This window comes from Monomorium pharaonis, chromosome 3 (genome assembly GCF_013373865.1).
Source record: "Monomorium pharaonis isolate MP-MQ-018 chromosome 3, ASM1337386v2, whole genome shotgun sequence".
Lineage (NCBI taxonomy): Eukaryota > Metazoa > Arthropoda > Insecta > Hymenoptera > Formicidae > Monomorium > Monomorium pharaonis.
Genome location: NC_050469.1, coordinates 31513321 through 31534800, shown reverse-complemented (window position 1 = coordinate 31534800; position 21480 = coordinate 31513321). Strand labels below are relative to the sequence as shown.

Sequence of the window (21480 nt, the reverse complement as noted above, 5' to 3'; positions counted from 1 at the left end):
TTATAAAGTTAATTAAAAAATAAGTTTTTATTTTAAAAATGTCGGTAAAACAGACAGCTCTAGGATCTCGGCGTTGCGGATAATATGCCGATAGGAGTTGCGTCGAGTTTTCGCCAGCGACCGCACGATGACATCACCGACCCATTTCTCATTGACGATAAACATTTTGCGCTAGCGGTTTTATAACGTGAAATAATAGGAAGTCATAATTGGCGTTATAACTCGCGCCGAAATTACACGAGAGAAGCAATAAGAGAAAACAGATACAGTTTTTTCGTTTTTCTCTACTGTCGTGTAGCGCCGCAGGTGAAGTGGCAACATATATTATGTTATAATGTAAGAAGCAGAATGCCGAGTGTCGGTCGGTGCGGTTCCTCTCGCGCGAATCCAGTTTACACCCCGCGGCGTCGCACCCTCCCCACTCCCGCATTCTCCTCACGCTCTCTTTTCCCACTCCCTTTCTCGCCCAACTCCCGCGCAGTGCTGCCAGACCCCCCGCCATGGGTCAAGCCGCGCATGTGTAATGGATGGCAAATACAGTTATGTGTATTATGGGCGCTTAATTTTGGCGGGCCCAGTACTCTCAGTACAGAGGATATCTCAGTAGTATTTTTGCCAAATAAAATATTTTTCTTAATTACAGAAAAATGTGTATTTTTTATCATTATGTGAACATTCTACTCTCTACTTATCCACGCACACCTGAGTGTGTAGTCACAAGAGTCTACAGATTTGTGATACGTTACTGTATTTTAACTCGTAAGCGCATGCGTCGGCCTACCGTGCCGGGCAACCCGGCAAAATCTGGCAGCTCTGCTCCCGCGACTCCGGATCGGTGATGGCCAAGGCGTACCGTTAACTCACGCGTCTCTCTCCTACTATCCATTGATGCCTCCGCCGTCGCGTAACTCGTGCGTGCTCTCCTATACGTGCATCCCGCATCGCGCGCGTACTACAAGGACGCGCGTCCTCCTCGCTTGCTGCTGCTGCTGCTGCTCCGTGCCGCGAGTCGTCCGGGACGGGACGAGGCGGGCCGCGCCGTGCAAAACCGCCGGCCGCAGGAGCAGGACTGTCAACGCTGGAAGGTTAGGTGAGTAACAGTCAGGTTTTACACGCGTGCTGGCCACCGTACTCGCGTAGCTCGCGCTGGCTGGCCCGGACACGGTCCGGCTCGCCTCGCGGCGTCGGCCGTGGTCCAGCTTTCCTTTCCCGCCGCTCCTCCCCTCACCGCGATCCGCGATCTGGAGAAAACGACGCTTCCGAACCGCGCTCGCCTTTGTTCGCGCTGTCCAGGTGTCGTGTTTACGCGCGCCCCGTAAACGTGCGCGTCACCGTGATTGAAGCTGGCACGCGGGGTATCCGTCGACGGAGAGTTGCCGTCGATTTCTCGCGCTTCTCCGCACGTCGGCAGCGGTGGCGAGGAGTCGGTGAGTAATTATTTAATTAAACCAACAATCGAGGGTAACGTTCCGAGGGAGTCGCCGTCACCGCCTGTCCGTGCCGATTGTCCATCCGCGCGCGTCGCGTTTGTTATTTCCGTCAGCTGTTCGCGCGCGCGGGCGCGCGCGTGTACGTGTCTATGTGCCGGCGAGGGAAAAGGGACGCGTCCCTTCGCCGCCGCGGGGATTCCGCTCCTTGTCCCGTCGTGTTTCGAGTTACGCGCCTCGCGCGTAATCGCGTGTCGACGTCGGGATTACAGGAGAGAATCTCGCTTTCCCCGCTCGCCTCGCTGTCGTATTGGCGACGACTGACAGCTAGCCGCGATAAAATGTTATGATAACTTGTGAATTTTTTAAATTCAAATCAAAGCGGATCTAAGCCGTACCTTCCTCTTAACGACGCGTTTCTCTCAGTGTTATCTCTGAGTTTCGAAGCGAGACTTCACGTAATGTTGAAGAAACATTCATAATTTCGAGCTCTACACTGAGAAAAAATTATTGTTGATTTGACAAAGTTTTCTAATAAAATTATAATTTTGTTAGTTCAATAATTTATGCATTTAACTTAAATGCACAATTTTCAATTCAAGTCTTTATATAGTTAAGTGAAATACATATATAAATACTTGAATAGACAAAATTTAATTTAATTGGACAATTTAATTAAATTAACTGTTTTTTCATTGTAATCAAGAATGAGAGCGTTTCTTTTAAGTAGACTTGAATCTGGACGAAAACCGTTCGATGAGTAACTCGATAAACAAGAATGTTACTTGATTGAAATTAAATGTTTTCTACACAGTTGAAAAATTTGTGTTTAAATCTCACATATTGCATGTCGCAAACAGTCCACAGAAATTTTTCTGTTAATTCAATATATTAAGCATATGTTAAGTAGCAATATAAATACTATGTTATATTTTAACATAAGAATAAATGTAAATTTTATGATTTAAAATAATTTTTATATGACAATTTAATGAGAAAATTATGTTAAAGTAATACATATAACATATTACTTTAATACTATTATAATGTTAATGTAACATATACATATATCACGAGATCGCATTGAAAAATAATAGTCACTCTTATATTATAGAATCTTATATCTTATATTCTAATCTTATATTATAAAAATTCAACATTATTCAGTCAATTTTAACAGATAAATTCTGTTACTGATAATAAGGAACATATTTATTATTTAAAATTAAAAACACGTGCACATTGTGTTGCTTTTACACTTTTTCTCAGGTATTTTAATAATTTAATACTGTACTTGAATTAACACACAGCAGCAATATGTTAAAGTAACAAACAAACGTATTAAATTTTAACATAAAAATTTTAACAAGGATCGGTTTTAACATAAATACAAAATGTTTTTTACTGTATATGACAATATGGACTCTTTGAAGAATTTTATTATAATTTTACTAAATTACAAAAAACCGTTTTATAAACTTTTATATTACAAAATTTTATTTAAAAGATTTGCTTAATGTTGTAGAATTACTAAAATTCTGTAAAATTGAACCAAATTATTTCATGTCATAAAATAGTTTTATTAAATTGTACTAAAATTATAATAACATTCTTCCAAGTCCATGTTAATCTTACGATGGTAAATTTTATGCAAAATTTGTTTCTATATACATCTATAGAGTTTTAGTATTAGTAAAAGATTCTTATAAGTGTATGTCAAATTCTCGCCAATATCTACTCATTCTGAAATTCGAAAGCAACTAGGAATCGATTGCCTAACATTGTACGAAATATTATTTTTCACGAATATTACTCAGAATCTTGGAAAATGAAATGATCGATTTATTGGGCTTGACTCGAATCTTTTCAGGATATTGAACTGTTGGTCTCATCCCTAATCGTTTTGCTTGCATACAAACGCGAAAACAGAGGCGCGAAATTCCGAAAACATACCCGGAGTATGAGATCCGTTTTGTTCGTTTCCTTCTCCGTTCTCTCTCTCTCTCTCTCTCTCTCTCTTGTCGCGAAATCGTTACATTCATTCCTGTTCGTAATGCATCGCGGCGTACGCGCGAGGCTCGACGGAAACGAGCGTGCGTTCGCTCGTAGATCGATCCATCTCGAGACGGTACGAAAGAACCGGGATAATTGGCGAGCAATTTGCGAAGCGTATCTGGTTGGATTTCTCTCTGAACGCACACACACACACACACACACACACACACACACACACACACACACACACATACAATAGAATATTTTTTTACAGAACGTTAGAATGCTCGAAACGAGTGTCCATGAAAATTGAAATTACCGAATGTAAATAGAATGCAATAGAATTTACTACTTCCACGAATGTAAATAGTAAACGATGATGTTAGAAAAATTTTGATGAGTAAATAGATAAGGTAGATGAATAAAAAAAACTTGAACATTTTGCAAATTTTCGGCTGATTTTATTTAATATATCTTATAATTATCTTGATAGTTTAACATTCATCATATAATGCCTTGATTCGCTAATTATTTTTCTTTATTTTGTCTAAGCAGAGGATTAAGAATGAAGTATCTTGATATTTTTGATCTTGCTATTGACGATTTTTTATTTTGATTTTTGTTTAATTTAATTATGTACTTTTGCGCAATTAGTGTAATTAGCACCGTCAACTTGTTTTTTCTCTTTTATTCAGAAGTAGTTAGCTAGTTAAAAAATTAAAAGTTAATAATAATGTTAAAAAGTTAATAACCTTACATAAAAACCAATATTTCTTTCATATTTTACATTAATTTAATTGACAAATAAATATTAATTTATTTGTCTATCTGATGATTATCTATAAAGAAATGAAGTTTGTGTTATTTTTATATCAATACACATACATTTAACAGTTATCTATTTTTAAAGTAAAATTTGTTTAGCTTATTTACATTTTTTAAAAGTTATGTTGCTTTTTTATAACATAAAATAAAATACTTTAACATAAAGAATTTTAATCAGAAAGAAATGTCAAATAAAAATGTTTAATAAGAATAAAAGTTAGAAAGAAAATCTTTGAATCAAATTGTATTGAATTTTGAAGAATGTAGAAAAAAATTCAATTTTGATTTTTATGCACATATTTCATAGAGAAAATATTTGAATAACAGATTTATAGGTCGGTTTGTTACTAAATCTTTTGAAAGTTTAATGGAATTTTTTATTACTAAAATTTTGATATTATAGTTTTCATTTAAAAAATTTTAAACAAAAATATAAGATTTTAATTTAAATAATACGGTAAACTCTTGTTATTTAATTGTATCTCAGAACACTTGGGAAAAGACATGATATATATAGTATAAAATTATCTTTAGAAAAACGATAATTCTTTTTCCACAATATTTTTTGATAGGTTTTTTTAACTTTTAATATAGTATACTAAGTAATTGATTTAAGTCAATCATTCTATTAACTACCTTTAATTATATTTTTAACATTGGTCAAATGAAGATAAAATTTCTTTATCTATTTACATTTTTTAATCCATCAAAATTTCTATTTTAATCGTAGCTTAATAGTTATTTATTCCTTGATACCTTTGTTATATTTTTATTAAAATCATTGCTATGTGCTTCCAAATATTCTAATGATATTAAAAATTAATATATAATATTTTATTAATTGTAATCGAATAAATAAAATATTTAAATCTTTTGAAATTATATTTCCGGATTAAAATACATTTGATTGTATCATATGATAGCTTGCAATGGGAACTAAGAGAGTAATTTCTATGTAAATAAGAGTGATCGTGATGCAATGGTCTAACAACTTTCCGCATTTTACTACTACGGAAATTAATCCGTAACCACGTGACTATTACTGTAAAAAATTATTGACTTTTCAAAGTGCCCATTCACTATAAATCTTTTTCTTCTTTGATTTTTTCACCGAGAAAATTTTTTATCTAGAACGGAAGCACACAAATTATACTCGCGCTACATTTTAATTTAAGACGTACTAAAATATACAATAAAATATAAAATATAGAATCAAAGGAAATCGAAAATTGAAGTTAGTTTGCTAATAATCGATAATTCCAAAATGTAAAAAAAAGGAAATCTAAAGAAAAAAATGAATAGAGGTGAACTTATACTATTATACTTTATATATTATTAAAAGTAATTTAATATTTTATATTTCTTCTTATCATTATAAAATGAGAATTTTATTAGTTTTAATCTAGTAAAGTTACCTCTTTTGTGTAATCCCATCATTTTATTACTAAATACTAATAAAATCATTTTAATGAGAAGTAATATAAAACGTTAACTTACTTTTATAGCAATCAATAAATCATTCACAATTAATAAATTATTAGAAATTTAGTTTTGTTTATTTATGTATTTTTTCTTTTCTTTTTTATTTTGAAGTCCTGCCAATTTAATATATCAAATTAGCAGCGTCACAGTTTGAAAGTAACATATAATACAAACTTCGTATTTTTACAAGCTTGTTCTTCGTACAAATTAATACAAATTTAATCTGTTAATTTCTGATTTTGTTTGTTTTGAAATAGTTTTGCTAATACAACTTATATTAAGCTAGCAGAATCACAGTTTTTTTCTCAACATGGCACATAGTACAAAATTATCTTTAATAACACAATTTAGTACAAAATAAGTGCTAAATATTCCAATAGATCTGATTTGATTTTGTTAAATTGATCTTGCTAATTAATAAAGGTCTTTCCGGTGCTAGTTTATTTCATTATTTATTATACACCATATAATAAAAAATACCATTATAAATACTTGGTAGAAATGCAGCACATGTATAATCGCGAAATCTTGTGTCAATTATATTCGCGCAGCTAATTTTATTGGATCGGTTTTGTAATTATATCGCGGAACAGCTATATCGATCGACTTATCATGAAATAAAAGCGAGTGTCATTGTGACATTGTCACCGACAGCGGAGGAGTTTTTAATCGGCTCCGTTCTCCATATTGATCCATTGATTTTCTGATTTATTCTTATCGGTAATAGATAGCACGCATCATTTTACAAATTATCGGCGAGATTTACCATTACATATATGCGCTTTCATGTATACGCGATAACAATAGAGTTTGATGAAGCATTTGTTTCTCTATCGATGCGACGTTAACATAAATACGTCGTTTTCGCACGCGCCACGTGCAGTTTTACAACCGTTGTTTTTTATTATGTATCATTATCTTTTATGTTCATTCTTTAAGAGCGAAGAGGTTCTACGGGGATTAAATCGTCTGTCGTGATAAAAGCGAACTCCTGGGGGGGGGGTTCCGAATATTAATCGTGCACGAATCTCGACTTTAACGAAGTCGCAGCCGTTATTAATCGATCGCCGCTAATGGCTCTCCTTTTGCCGTGACTTCGTCGCTGACACTTCGTCCTCGAAGTTCATATTTATAGAATAGTTCCGTAAAGAGATGTTACAAGGTGATTTTGCAAGGTGTGCGCCTTTGATAAGACGATAAGATAATTTCCGTAAATATCGAAGAAATCGACGATGCTGTGTTTGCGCTCGGCTTATGTTGAAAAGGCGTGAAGCTGTTGGAAATGTGTTAATTGGATGTGTCATGAGTAGTACAATCGTTTGCGAGTACGAAGAAAATTGTCATTGGTATTCACTTCTCATTCTGCTCGATGGTTCTTGTATCATGCAAATGAGACTTACGTTTGCCTTCTCACTTTTCCAATGTCAACAGATCTGAATATACGAGAAAAATAATTAATATTAATAGTTACGTGTTATAAGATGTTCTCCAGTTTTTTACATTGTATAAAATTTTTTATTAAAAAATGGAGAAAATATTTCGGAATTAAAGAAATAAAGTTTTATTGTATTTTAAGAAATATAAATTTTAAGAAATATACATCACAAATTATACATTTTTTTGTTAAATATGATATATTAGTGAAAAAGTTCAAAAGACAATATCGTTGTTATTACACTTATGAGTATTTTAATTAATATTAATTATTATAAATAATTATTACAAATTTTTGTCAATATTTTTTACATCAATATTTATAAGTATTACAGAGAAAATATTTTTAATTAACAAATTATCATTTTTATTGCTTAAATTTTATTCAGTATTTATTTTTTAAGGATGGCAATATCAAAAGCTGTTATATCAAAAAATAATATATAAATAAAAAATTACATTTGACTTTGCTTAACTTTTTTAAACTGAAGGACTCTTAAAATTTGGACTCTTATTTTTTTACGTAACTATTAATGCAATAATAAAAATAAAATTATTATTATTATATACAATAGCTAAAAATATGTGTGTTCTTATCATTAAACTATATTCAATAGTTGATCAGCAACAACTATTATATTGGATATAGTTGAGATATAGAATCTAATTATTTTTTATAACACCGCGCCGATATGTATTCTGTCTGTGTAAAATATTAACATATATAGAGAAAAGTCATCAACATTAATATATCACTTTGTTTGAATGTTTTTTTTAACAAAAGCTAAAAATAAAACTTTGAAAACAAACGTAAACTAGAAAATGTTCTATCAGATAATAAAGTGATTTTTGTAATATAATTGTTTTATATTTTGTTTTAATAATTAATGTTTTTACAACATATAACCAAAAATAAATGTTTGAGAATTGGGTTCCAGAACTAGCATAGTAGGCAGCAATAGCAAAATTTGTGGAGAATTAATTTAACTTATAAAATAAATTAATAAACTAAGTTAATAATATGTATATATATTTTTTGTTTTTGGGAGGGTTATACTAGTATTGGCTTTCCTTTAATTTGTAATAATAAACTGCTGTAACGGTTGCAATAATTTGCAGTTGTGTGAAAACATTGTGGAAAAATATTTCCGCACTTTACGTTTTCAAAAGAAAAGCTGAATTTCGTGTAATGCTTGTATATGATCGTACTTCAAAAACGTATATGTAAGTTACATATAAATACAAGGCGCAATCTGTTAGAGGAAGCCGTTTTTGCCTGAAAAAAAATCCTATTAAACAAACCGTGTCAAACCGTGGAAGACTCTCAAGATCCTCTCGATGTGTATATTTGTAAACTTGTAAATACGGTTACCGTGCTAAGCAGGTTAATCCGCGATTGTTTAGATGCCTACTATCAACATATGTCACACCAGGAATACGCACATGCGTCGTTTCTATCTGTCATAATAGCCTCCGCATTGTATATTGACGATTTCATGTAATAATTATAACTTGTAATTACGTTTTATATTATTTACATTTTAATTTCCGTATCTTTTGATTCTTATTCATTAAATTATATTTGTATTTATAATAATATCTGGGAAAACGTGTGCAGTCAAACCGATAAATATATTTTACGCGTATTACGGTTATTTAAACTTTGAAGAATTCGCATTATTCCACTTACTTTGTCATTTTAATTATGCTTTTGTAATATAATTTATATTAATTTAATAATTATACATGGACCGAATGATCTTTCGAGGAATATATTAAGCAAACGAATTAATATCCTGCATACTACAGCGCACGCAACAGCGAGGACTCGAATCTATTATCCTAATGAAGTTAAAATCGTAATAAATCGATCGTTAATCATTGAATTTATTGTCCGAGAGATATCACTTGTCGGTTTGTTCAGTTTAGTTTGTTCAATTCACGCTAGTCTCTTTTTTGCTGTCACCTACATTTTCCATTCGCACTGTTATGCAAACACCGCGAATTCTTTCTCTCGCGTCGCTATCTCCGGTCATATGAGATAATCGTTTGCGGATAACCACACATCCTTGCACATTGTGTTGTGTTAAATCACACCTTGTAAGATCGCCTTATGTTAACACGTGTGCTATCTTGTTCCACTGTACGAATTAATAACACCGACGAAACGATAGCACACACGTTTGTATTTGGCATATGACGTATACTTATTACACGTATCATCGTTTATTGTAATTGTAATGGTGATTGGAAAACAGTTCGTGTGTGGCATAGATAATGCTTTTTAAAAGGTGAGCTGAGTGACATTAACTTTATTTAGCAACACAACACATTGCTCGTATTTATGAATTATACCGCCTTTAGCACTTGTAATTGTCACCAAAATGTGTATATCAGTAATTATCATAAACTACTTATTACTGTTATTAGCACACTATTGAATGTATATTGTTAATTATTATTATTAATTGATATTAATTACTATTAATATTATTTTTGAGATTTCACTGATAGAAAAAAATAGTTGCGGTAAATAATTGCATAATATCACTATAATTTATAGTTATTTTTGGACCCAGCCATATTTTTATAATTATTCAACAATATAAATTATAGTCTGTTTAAACTATATTGAAATTCTTATAATCGTAATATTGGTTTTATGCAACTTATGATATTGCTATAACTTAAAGTGTGTAAATAAACTACACACTTGGGTTTAATTTTTTTAATCGTAATCGTAATTGAATTTAAATATATTCTTTAGGGTTTGGATCCCTGTCTAAATTATAATTAAAGTTTAATTTGTCGCATTTTGATATTGATCATAGCTTTTGGAAGCGGTTAAAAAGCGGTTCTGTTTGTCAATGAACATCACGATCGTCATCTCTGACCCGGATATCGAAGTAAAGGTCGCTTTAATTAAGAACGATGAAACAAATTACATACGTTGTTAGTATTTATGACTTTATCACCTTGTCCGAGCCATTGATTATTTTACGTTGACTGCAATTGTGCCGATTCTTTTGGCGCACTTTTTAAAATTCCGCAGATCAATACGTCTATTATTAATTATTTATTTGACGCTCGTCAATTATTACGAGGCGAAATGCTGTTTTTGTTAGAGCGATCGCCGAACGATTGCTAAATAATGTACACATGTATAAGTAAAGCATGCAACATCGATACATTTAATGGGCGATTGAAACTTAATGAAGTCAAGCCGGAAGGTTGCACGATAGCGTATTTCGCGAGGCATCCCAGAAGGCGATGTTCTTCCCAAGACTTCTCTCCAAGAAACTATCTGGCCAGCATCGCGCGTTTATTCTATTCCTCTTTTGTTGCTCATTTCCGCCCCTCGATACAGTTTTCATTATCAGGTGCAACAGCTAAACTCGCCAACGTTGAGAAGATTCAAAATTTTCCTCCCGATAATTAAATTTGCAAAAATTTAGAGGAAACTTAAGGTTTCCAAGATCGCATGCGAAACTTTACGACGGGCTTTATAAGCTTGCATTAATATGCATCGCTTAGAGAAACTTTTAATCTAATTTATGTTGTCATCTAATTTCTAATCCAGTTATCCAATTATCGAACGAACGTTTTTAAGCAAATTCAGTGTCCTTCTCCTCCTCCCTCTCTTCTTTCTCTGTCAGTTCTTAAAATACATTTTAAATTAGCGTGAAATAATGTTATCTCATATTACATTACGCGTCTATCTTTCTTTAGGGTATATCGTAACGGCGTTATGCAATATAAAAGAGGATTACATACACTACAATATATATCGGCTTATCTGTGGCAACGCTATACATGCTGTCGTGTGACTAACTAAATTGATAACGGACCGAGTGGCACGGTTCTCCTGCGTTAGACCGTTGGGAAATGTAAACACGCGAGTTATTCTGTGTAAATCTAATCTAATTACGGCACATCCGGACAATACGCATACCGCGTACCCGGACACGTAGCGTACGTGTCGTAGGTATATCGTTAGCAATTTGAAATTTCCATACGAACTCGTTACGGGAAATCTCGGATTCCGCCGCGGGGTCCGCAATCAGGCCGCGGAGCGGAAATTATTTTCTGTTTGGCTCAATCTCGCGAAGGCCGCTAACGTGACAAGGGTGCTAATTACGTGCGAGCTGGAGGCGTAAGCGAATATAGTTGAAGTTCGAATTTGAATCGAGTCGAATTACAGTAGATTTGAATCGTTTTCGAATCTGAAAGGTTTAAATTCGAATTCGAGAATTTTAAATCGATCTTGTATCAGCGCGTACCAATTTTCGTGTATACTTATTTGTTGAATTCCAAAATTTTTATTGTTTTCAAATCTGATAAACTATATATAAAAGTTTGTGTAGGGTAAATTAAAATAAGATAGTCATACGGAGAAAATATATGGTCAATGGCTATAATTTCTTCAATAATTACTAAAAAATGTGTTCTTGAAATAATTTTCAAAGATAATCGATATTTACTTTATGTGTTACTTTATATGTATACTATCCGAAATAACAATATTGTGAATATTAAATCACGATTTTAATTTTAACTGTTTGCAAAGTTTTTTATGTGTTCGTTAAATTAAGTATGTCATAATATGTATGCAAAACTAATTATGTAATAAATATGTTATAAGATTTTTTAATATTTTATAAATTATATTTTATAAGTTAAGTACATAAAATATGTATGGCCAACTGTCCTATAATAATTATGGCCAATGTTTATGTTTCATATTTTGATGATATAAAATTTTTGTTAAGTCTTTTCTCTTTAATGTCGATAGCGTCAAAGCTTCAGTAAAGTAATATACTAAACGCTGGATATTAAAAAATATTAAAAATAAAAGTATTTTTTGCATTAAAAAAAACTGGCCATTATATCTGAGTTTACCCTATTTGATAGACAATCGTTTTCATAAATTTGTTTTAATATTTTAGACTTGCATCATAATTCTATGAAATTTAGAATTTAAAATTGTTTTGTTAGATTTTCCTAATAAAGTGCATTAAAATATTTATATTATTTTGATAGTTACATTTTAATTTGCAAGATATGTAATTCAAGGCTCATTTATAGTACAATTTTATATTAGTATAATTTTATACACTTATCTGATATCTATTATTTTTATTTAACATTTTATTTTTTGTAATTGTTTTAAATTCTTGCGAGTAATTTTCTCATCTGTTAAAAAAAATTTGCAGCGTCATTGAATACTTTATTATATTTAAATTTGCATGTAAATTAAATCCGGGAAAATTTGATTTGCATCAAAGAAATTCGATGCAATTCGACGTAAAAATTTCAGATTCTATTTTCGAACATGAAAATTCGATTCGATTTGACCTCACAAATGCTTGATTCACATTTCTAGTGCGAACTTAAACTGCGGTATAATGCCGGATTTCGCAGTTTAGATATTGTCAATAACGAGAAATTTATTATTTTGCAGTAAACTTAACATGACGATGAAGTGATCGCATACGTATGGATCATGCAATTTACACTTTTCTTATTCGCGTCATGGTATATGATTTTATGTCGTCGACGTATCCGTTTTTCGTCCTTGATTTTCAAAGATTAGCAGTTTGCTGTTTTATCCTTAGTATTACACTTGATTGCATCATATTTTTTTTAAGTCGTAGTTTATACTTTTACGATTTATATTTTTTTAATTATTAACTGTTAGATAATACGCTCAAGAGGATAAATTATAATATAATATCTTACATTATGGACTGTTTATCGGGAAAAACCGAGAAAACCTGAAATTTTCAAGGAATTTATTTTTTGTTTTTAAAAAGCATGGATTTTTATAAGATTCTATTCTTTTTCTGATAAAATTGATTATTTTTTATTATTTTTCTTAATATTGCCAAATGGATTAATACTAAATATGCCATACACATTTGTGTATTTTTCTTATGTAACTCGAATTTTTGTAAAAATATTCGTGACAATCATATCGTTTTAGATGACTAGCTGTGTTTAATCATCTTTCGATTTCTGTACTTCCGGTGAGATTTATTGTGCATTGTAGATAGATCGTTACACACCATATTTAGTTTATATTTCTTTTTTCTTAAATTTAATATTTAAAATTCAAGTAGCTTTTCTTTATGCTTGTATAATTAAGAAAAATATTTAAAAATATAATAAAATATATTTATTTTAAAGCTGCATTAAAAGTTTTAAAAGTTTTAAAAAGTATTAAAAGTCTAACTTGTAATCTTTTTAAATTCTTGAAAAATCTGGGATTGTATTTTCGGGGAATTTTTTTACAAAATTTGCGCAAAAATTCTATTATTATAATAAATATAAAAAGATAATCATAATAGATATTTTGTTATTAAATCAATTAATATTGGAATTATATTTTAACATATATTCATTTTATTTTTATAAATATATATTATTTATTTAATTTTATTAATTGAAGAAAGGTTTATATTTTTGTATATTTTTAAAGTATTTGCAAATTATTGAATTATTACATTGAGGAATAACGAATAAAAAAAAGCTTAAATATATATAAAATATTATTTCTATTTTATAACGCTTAGCATTTTGCGTTTGCTAGTTCTTTTAGTATAACTTTTTATACATATATGGATGCCAAATAAATTACACCGACAATGCAATAGCGTGTAACTACGCTTTTAGATTGCTCGTTATTGATGCATCGCAGTCATCATCGTTGAATTACAATTTACGACGCTTCGTCACGACTACGTATCGCGGTGTTTTATCAACGAGTATGCGTATGTGCATTTTGTTTTGTCATAGTCTTATCGCTTATATCAATTTCTATGATCAAGATGACATATAAATGAACTAACGTCTACAGGGTCACTTCTTGGCAATAGATATTAATAATTAATTTTTTATTACTTTAAGTATTTTAAGTACAAACAGTGAAAATAATGTTAAAAATAAATCGAGTTTATTCTGCAGTTCCATTTCTGAGAAAATGAAAATGAATAATGGATTTGCGAGATCTCATTCTTTTATATAATATTGCCGTGCACATTCTGTAAAACGCAATTATTTCAGGATTACACTGGCTATTTTGTACGACTAATATATCAATTGGAGCTATTTAACCTCTTTAGACCATATTTTTAGCAGTATATAAATAATAATGGATGTTATTGAAAATAGATTTTATAAATAATTGTAAACGCTAATAGATCACTCGTTGGATCTACTCAATTAAGGTTTTTATCGCATAATTTGTTTTGCTGCTTCGTACTTCTTAAAATATCCAGGTCTTGGCAAAAGCATCACATTTTATCGTATGTTTTAATCAGTTTGATAAAACACTTGCCTGATAAGATACATTTTGAGCAAACATTTTTTCTGTTCGACACAAGGTTATCGTTTTTTCTCGGAGGATCTCTTGTTGCGACTAATTGTTATTGCAGTCGTAATTAAGTATTTGCATGTAATCCAACCAGATGAAGAGTTGGTCGTAAATATACACATGGAGAGACCAAACGTAACGATTATTATTATTATTTAACTATATGATATCTCTTTTAACAACTTAATTGATATAATTATTGATGTAAATTATTGTTATTATTATTTTATTGTTACAGCATACAGAGAGATATGTACTAAAAATTACTCGAATTAAGTAAATATTATTTGTTTTAAGTATTTTATATATCTACAAATCTATTACAAGTTTATCATTAGCATCTTAATTAAAGTCTACTGAATTCTATAATAAGTTTAATATTCGATCAAGGATATCAAAGTAAAACAAAAATTTGATTTGCTTATTATTCTGACTTTTGTTCGATAAGAATTTTGTAATATACTTCGAAAGAGTATTCTTTTTTTCCTTTATATTTCTTTTTTTAGTACGTGAATATTTTTTAGTACGTGATGAGAAAGAAGAGAAATAAATTGAGGAGTCATCGTTTTTCTTAGCAATAGAACTGATATTTTTCTATATACATGTACAATCGTGATTGGTGGAAAAAGTTCTTACTCGCGCATTCATCGAGTGTAAAATCGTACATATTTGCAACTGAATCAAATTGATGTATCTGCTTTCGAGTTTCAGGCACAATTTCATCGATAATACTTACTGTTTAATATTCATGCGGTCGACGTAACGATAAATCGTCATTGCGGCTGTTGCCGGTGCACGCTTAAAAATGTATATTGAATGCACAGCTATTTATTTACATATTTATCAATCGTACAGAGGAGAGTTCTACGTAAAATGGTAGCGTTTTGAAGCGTTTTCCTAGCGAAAACGCGCATAAATTTTGCGAAATGTCGTGCGCCCATTACGCGAAGTAAGTCCTTTACGTTATAGCGATGCGCATTGTTTATTCAAACGGAAACTGTAATTTAACGGTGCCGCTTGTTCGCTCTTACGTCCGTTCTTGCTCTCTTAAACTAATGACCGACCGAGAAAAATATACCGTCAAGTATTCCGTTTCTTAACATCTATAAAATATAATTACCTGGGAAATTGGGTCTTTCTGTTCATTGCCTGTAACTGCGTTATCGTACTGTTTTTTTCTTTTTTTTTCATACTGAATTAACCTAGCTGTGCTACATTTCGGCGCATTCTATATTTAAAATCTGTATATGTATATATACGTATGCGTGTGTATGAACATACATATGTACATACACATATATACATATTATATTTCTAGACAGAATTTTCTTTTAGAACTTATTCTTAAAATTATGATAATCGTGGGATAACATAAACGTCGAAGAATTTTACCACGTTTTCATTAAATTTTAGTAAAATTATAGTAAAATTCCTTGTTGTCTCATGATGATTACCATGATTTTGAGGGTAACCTATAAGAGAAAATTCTTTTCTTACCGCACTCTCTTTTATATTTAACATAATATTACTGCAGACGTATTTAATCATAGAGATCATTGAAAAAAATAGAAAAGTCGAGGTATTATATCTTCTGAAAATTTGCTTATTACATTTTGTCGATGAAAAGTCTCTCTCTCGAAGATTTTACACGTGTCGTTTTGTTTAGACAAGATGGCAAGAAAAGCAATATGTGCTTTCAAAAAATTGCTCCATAGCTTTTCTTTCATCTTGTCTTCCGTTTACACACGTTTCGAAAAAGGATGTATGTTCAGGCACTTAATTTTTTGTAGCTTCTTATTATATCATTCTAGTATTAAGAATTACTTGGAATCTTTTAACAAGGCAAGAGTGAAATAATATTCCAAAATTTTTAGAATATCTCCTAATATTACACGCAATGTCTTCTTCTTAGCTTTTCTTCTTAACACCAAAATTAAACCTCGTTTAAAATTTTTTTTCTCCTTATCTCTTTAAAATTATATACGTGTTCCGTTTATGTGTCTTAATTCAAGCGCAGAGAAAAATAGTTCTTAATTTTCAAAAATTTACATAAAAAATTTCTTTTAAATCTCGTCTTTGATTGACAAATCTATATAGAAAAGTTTTTTGGCTGTTTATCTCTTTTTTCTTTTATTTCCTCGATTAAAAAACAATCTCAATTCTTCGCGCTATTCGAAACGCGCGACGACTCTTCATAGTCACTTTTGCGAGACTTAACTTCAGCTGGTGACAGCTATCGCTCATAGAGAGTCGACTCTGTCACCGTTGATTATAAAAATTTTGCCCGGATATATTCAAGGGCTCAGCTCAGATTTTATCTAGGAGAGAAATTGAAAATTTTCATGAATGAAGATTCGCGATCGAAGTACTTCTGGCGGTCTTTATCCGTCCTTTAAACATAGCCATCAGCTTCTAATTTTAGGGCAGCTTCGTAGGAAGGTAAATCCTGATCGTCCCTCGGGATATCCTCCCGCTTGTTGATCCTGTTGGCTTCCGACTCGGTGGGCAAGTTGCTTATCGGGGGCGGGATAATACTGCCGGGATCGTCAGACTCGTCCTTCTTGTCGGTCGGCGAGGGCAGTGCCCGAGGGTCGAAGATGAGGCTCTCGTAGGCCGGCGGCGGGCCCGAAGTCACGGGACACGGCGGAAGTGACGTGGGCACTCCCTCTTCCTGGTGGGCCTGAGATATTGCCAATCTCTCGATGCACTATTAGAGAGAAATAGGATCGTTAAAATTATAGGGTAAAATATTAGGAACGAGAAACAAATATATTGATTATAAAGTTTAAAATAAATTATGCATCACAATAATTCACTTAAGGACATATTAATGTCTGTTTTAATATAAAGTACTAAAAAAAAATATGAAAAAATTATAGATTGTTCTATATTACATTTGAAAGTAATACAAAAAAAATTGGCAAAATTATTTTAATAAAGAATAGATTTATGCTCTAATAAAAATGTATTAAAAATTAATTTTAAAAATTTGAATTTTTTAAATAAATACGCAAATTTTATTGCGATTCTGAACGTATAGTTATTCTGCGGATAAATAATAAAGTAAATTTTATTTATTCACAAAACTAATCTCTACAATTTACATCATAATAAAACTTTATGTAAATTACCTTGAATATTAAAATATTTATATTTAAATCAAGTTTTTTGTTATTTTTAAAATTGTATTATAACAAAAAGTAAGTAAACAAGTAAACTATAAAAATGCTTAGTAAAAATAGAATGGTACAAACACAACTTTCATATCTACAATTTATTTAAAATATTAAATTTAATAAATTTATAGAAATGGGTGTAATATATCCTTTAATATGTGTACTTTTATTGCTTTCTTTCATGCTCTTTTATATCTTAATATTAATGAAAGATATAGATCTATTGCATACATTAATTTTTCGTGCATTTTTTAATTTATTTTTTTGTATCTTATTATATATTGGTAATATTGCGTGTCTGTGTGAAGTTAGCACCGCATCTTTCAAAATTGTAAGTTTTATCAAGAGTACTATTTGCACCCCAAAGAGTACTAGAGTTCCTGATAGGTATTAGCAAGAGTACCGCCGAAATATTTAGAGAAATTGCAATTTGAAAATATGAGGTGCTAACTTCCCGTGGCACCGCAACATGAAAAATATATTGTTTTAAAGATCCTATCTTAAAGTACTCGAAAAGTACTACAGTTCCTGATACATTTTAACAATAGTACCAACCGCCAAATATTATAAAAAAATTATTGAAATTTGGAGATGGCACCGCAAAATGAAAAAAATATTGTTTTAATGATCCCATCTTAAAGTACTCAAAAAGTACTAGAGTTCCTGATACATTTTAACAATAGTACCAACCGCCAAATGTTTTTAAAAAATTATTGAAATTTGGGGATGGCACCGCAAAATTAAAAAATCATTCTTTTAATGATCCTATCTTAAAGTACTCGAAAAGTACTAGAGTTCCTAATATATTTTAATAATAGTACCAACTAATAAATACTGAAAAAAAAAAATTTTTTAAGATTACAGCCTATCTTTTATAAAAGTGGCCGTAACTCCTTTGCCTTTAATTTCACAGCTTTGTGCCTTAATAACTTTCGAAAGTACTCGCTGGGGTGCCAAAAGTACTCCAATCAAAACCCGGAAATTGTAAAAAAATTTTATCTCTTTAAGGGACTGACTGTATCTAAAAGTGGCCGTAACTTTTTTGCGTCAAGTTTCACAGCTTTGTGCCTTAATAACTTTTGAAAGTACTCGCTGGGGTGCCAAAAGTACTCCAATCAAAACCCGGAAATTGTAAAAAAATTTCACCTCTCTGGAGGACTGACTGTATCTAAAAGTGACCGTAACTCCTTTGCGTCAAGTTTCACAGCTTTGTGCCTTAATGACTTTCGAAAGTACTCGCTGGGGTGCCAAAAGTACTCCAATCAAAACCCGGAAATTGTAAAAAAATTTTATCTCTCTAAGGGACGGACTGTATCTAAAAGTGGCCGTAACTCCTTTGCGTCAAGTTTCACAGCTTTGTGCCTTAATAACTTTTGAAAGTACTCGCTGGGGTGCCAAAAGTACTCCAATCAAAACCCGGAAATTGTAAAAAAATTTCACCTCTCTGGAGGACTGACTGTATCTAAAAGTGACCGTAACTCCTTTGCGTCAAGTTTCACAGCTTTGTGCCTTAATGACTTTCGAAAGTACTCGCTCGGGTGCCAAAAGTACTCGCTGGGGTGCCAAAAGTACTCCAATCAAAACCCGGAAATTGTAAAAAAATTTTATCTCTCTAAGGGACTGACTGTATCTAAAAGTGGCCGTAACTCCTTTGCGTCAAGTTTCACAGCTTTGTGCCTTAATAACTTTCGAAAGTACTCGCTGGGGTGCCAAAAGTACTCCAATCAAAACCCGGAAATTGTAAAAAAATTTTATCTCTTTAAGGGACTGACTGTATCTAAAAGTGGCCGTAACTTTTTTGCGTCAAGTTTCACAGCTTTGTGCCTTAATAACTTTTGAAAGTACTCGCTGGGGTGCCAAAAGTACTCCAATTAAAACCCGGAAATTGTAAAAAAATTTTATCTCTTTAAGGGACTGACTGTATCTAAAAGTGGCTGTAACTTTTTTGCGTCAAGTTTCACAGCTTTGTGCCTTAATAACTTTTGAAAGTACTCGCTGGGGTGCCAAAAGTACTCCAATCAAAACCCGGAAATTGTAAAAAAATTTCACCTCTCTGGAGGACTGACTGTATCTAAAAGTGACCGTAACTCCTTTGCGTCAAGTTTCACAGCTTTGTGCCTTAATAACTTTTGAAAGTACTCGCTGGGGTGCCAAAAGTACTCTAATCAAAACCCGGAAATTGTAAAAAAATTTCACCTCTCTGGAGAACTGACTGTATCTAAAAGTGACCGTAACTCCTTTGCGTCAAGTTTCACAGCTTTGTGCCTTAATGACTTTCGAAAGTACTCGCTGGGGTGCCAAAAGTACTCCAATCAAAACTTGGAAATTGTAAAAAAATTTATATATATATACATAAATACAAGTTTTTGGAAAAAATAGATTGATATATAACGTACAATTTGCCGGCCTTTTAAAGGTTGAGGTACAAAGCTATAAAATCAAAAACAAAAAAGTTACGGTCACTTTTAATTATGTTAAGTCCTCAAAAGAGAAACAATTTTTTCACAATTTCCGGGTTCTGACTAAAGTACTTTTGGCACCCCAGCGAGTACTTTTGAAAGTTATTAAGGCACAAAACTGTGAAACTTGACGCAAAGGAGTTACGGCCACTTTTAGATACAGTCAGTCCTCCAGAGAGGTGAAATTTTTTTACAATTTCCGGGTTTTGATTGGAGTACTTTTGGCACCCCAGCGAGTACTTTCGAAAGTTATTAAGGCACAAAGCTGTGAAACTTGACGCAAAGGAGTTACGGTCACTTTTAGATACAGTTAGTCCTCCAGAGAGGTGAAATTTTTTTACAATTTCCGGGTTTTGATTGAAGTACTTTTGGCACCCCAGCGAGTACTTTCGAAAGTTATTAAGGCACAAAGCTGTGAAATTAAAGGCAAAGGAGTTACGGCCACTTTTATGAAAGATAGGCTGTAATCTTAAAAAAATTTTTTTTTCAGTATTTATTAGTTGGTACTATTATTAAAATATATCAGGAACTCTAGTACTTTTCGAGTACTTTAAGATAGGATCATTAAAAGAATGATTTTTTAATTTTGCGGTGCCATCCCCAAATTTCAATAATTTTTTAAAAACATTTGGCGGTTGGTACTATTGTTAAAATGTATCAGGAACTCTAGTACTTTTTGAGTACTTTAAGATGGGATCATTAAAACAATATTTTTTTCATTTTGCGGTGCCATCTCCAAATTTCACCAATTTTTTTATAATATTTGGCGGTTGGTACTATTGTTAAAATGTATCAGGAACTGTAGTACTTTTCGAGTACTTTAAGATAGGATCTTTAAAACAATATATTTTTCATGTTGCGGTGCCACGGGAAGTTAGCACCTCATATTTTCAAATTGCAATTTCTCTAAATATTTCGGCGGTACTCTTGCTAATACCTATCAGGAACTCTAGTACTCTTTGGGGTGCAAATAGTACTCTTGATAAAACTTACAATTTTGAAAGATGCGGTGCTAACTTCACACAGGCATATTGCGTTTTATTTCTCGTTTCTTTTATCCTTGTATTACGTCTTTGTTCGCATTCGAGACGGTCTCTGTAGGTCTGAAGGTGCGAAATATGCACGTTGTCGCATTGCGGCGTACAATTCCAGCCGATGTTCTCGCTCTCGCGTGCCTTTACGTGTAACGTGAGGGCGTGGTTTCCGCGAGATATGCGAATTTTTATTTAATTGCGGGCGTAACCACAAATTAAGGTGAGCGACTGCGGGAGGTTGTGTAAAAGGTCGGCAGATGGAAATAAATAACTCGC

At 32.0% G+C, this 21480-nt stretch overlaps 2 protein-coding genes across 8 annotated transcripts in view; one reads left to right on the top strand and one right to left on the bottom strand.

The window, feature by feature from the left end:
• The window catches only part of LOC105834465 (probable beta-hexosaminidase fdl), a 68795-nt gene that overhangs the window by 4079 nt on the left and 43236 nt on the right, over positions 1-21480 (top strand). Inside the window, exon 1 of one of the 3 annotated variants that reach the window (XM_012676967.3) lies at positions 20-1090. The exons of 1 other annotated variant lie outside the window; for it this stretch is intronic. The gene's annotated coding sequence lies outside the window, so the exon portion shown is untranslated. One more of the 3 variants, XM_036283768.1, reaches the window with a different exon arrangement.
• LOC105830507 overlaps positions 15101-21480 on the bottom strand; it is a 32453-nt gene continuing 26073 nt past the window's right edge. For 3 of the 5 annotated variants that reach the window (XM_036283769.1, XM_036283771.1, XM_036283770.1), the window contains one exon: positions 16928-17242. In XM_036283769.1, coding sequence (XP_036139662.1) covers positions 16928-17242 — 315 coding nt within the window. Of the gene's footprint in view, positions 17243-21480 lie in introns of all 5 variants that reach the window. The other 2 variants (XM_036283772.1, XM_012669872.3) reach the window with 1 other exon arrangement.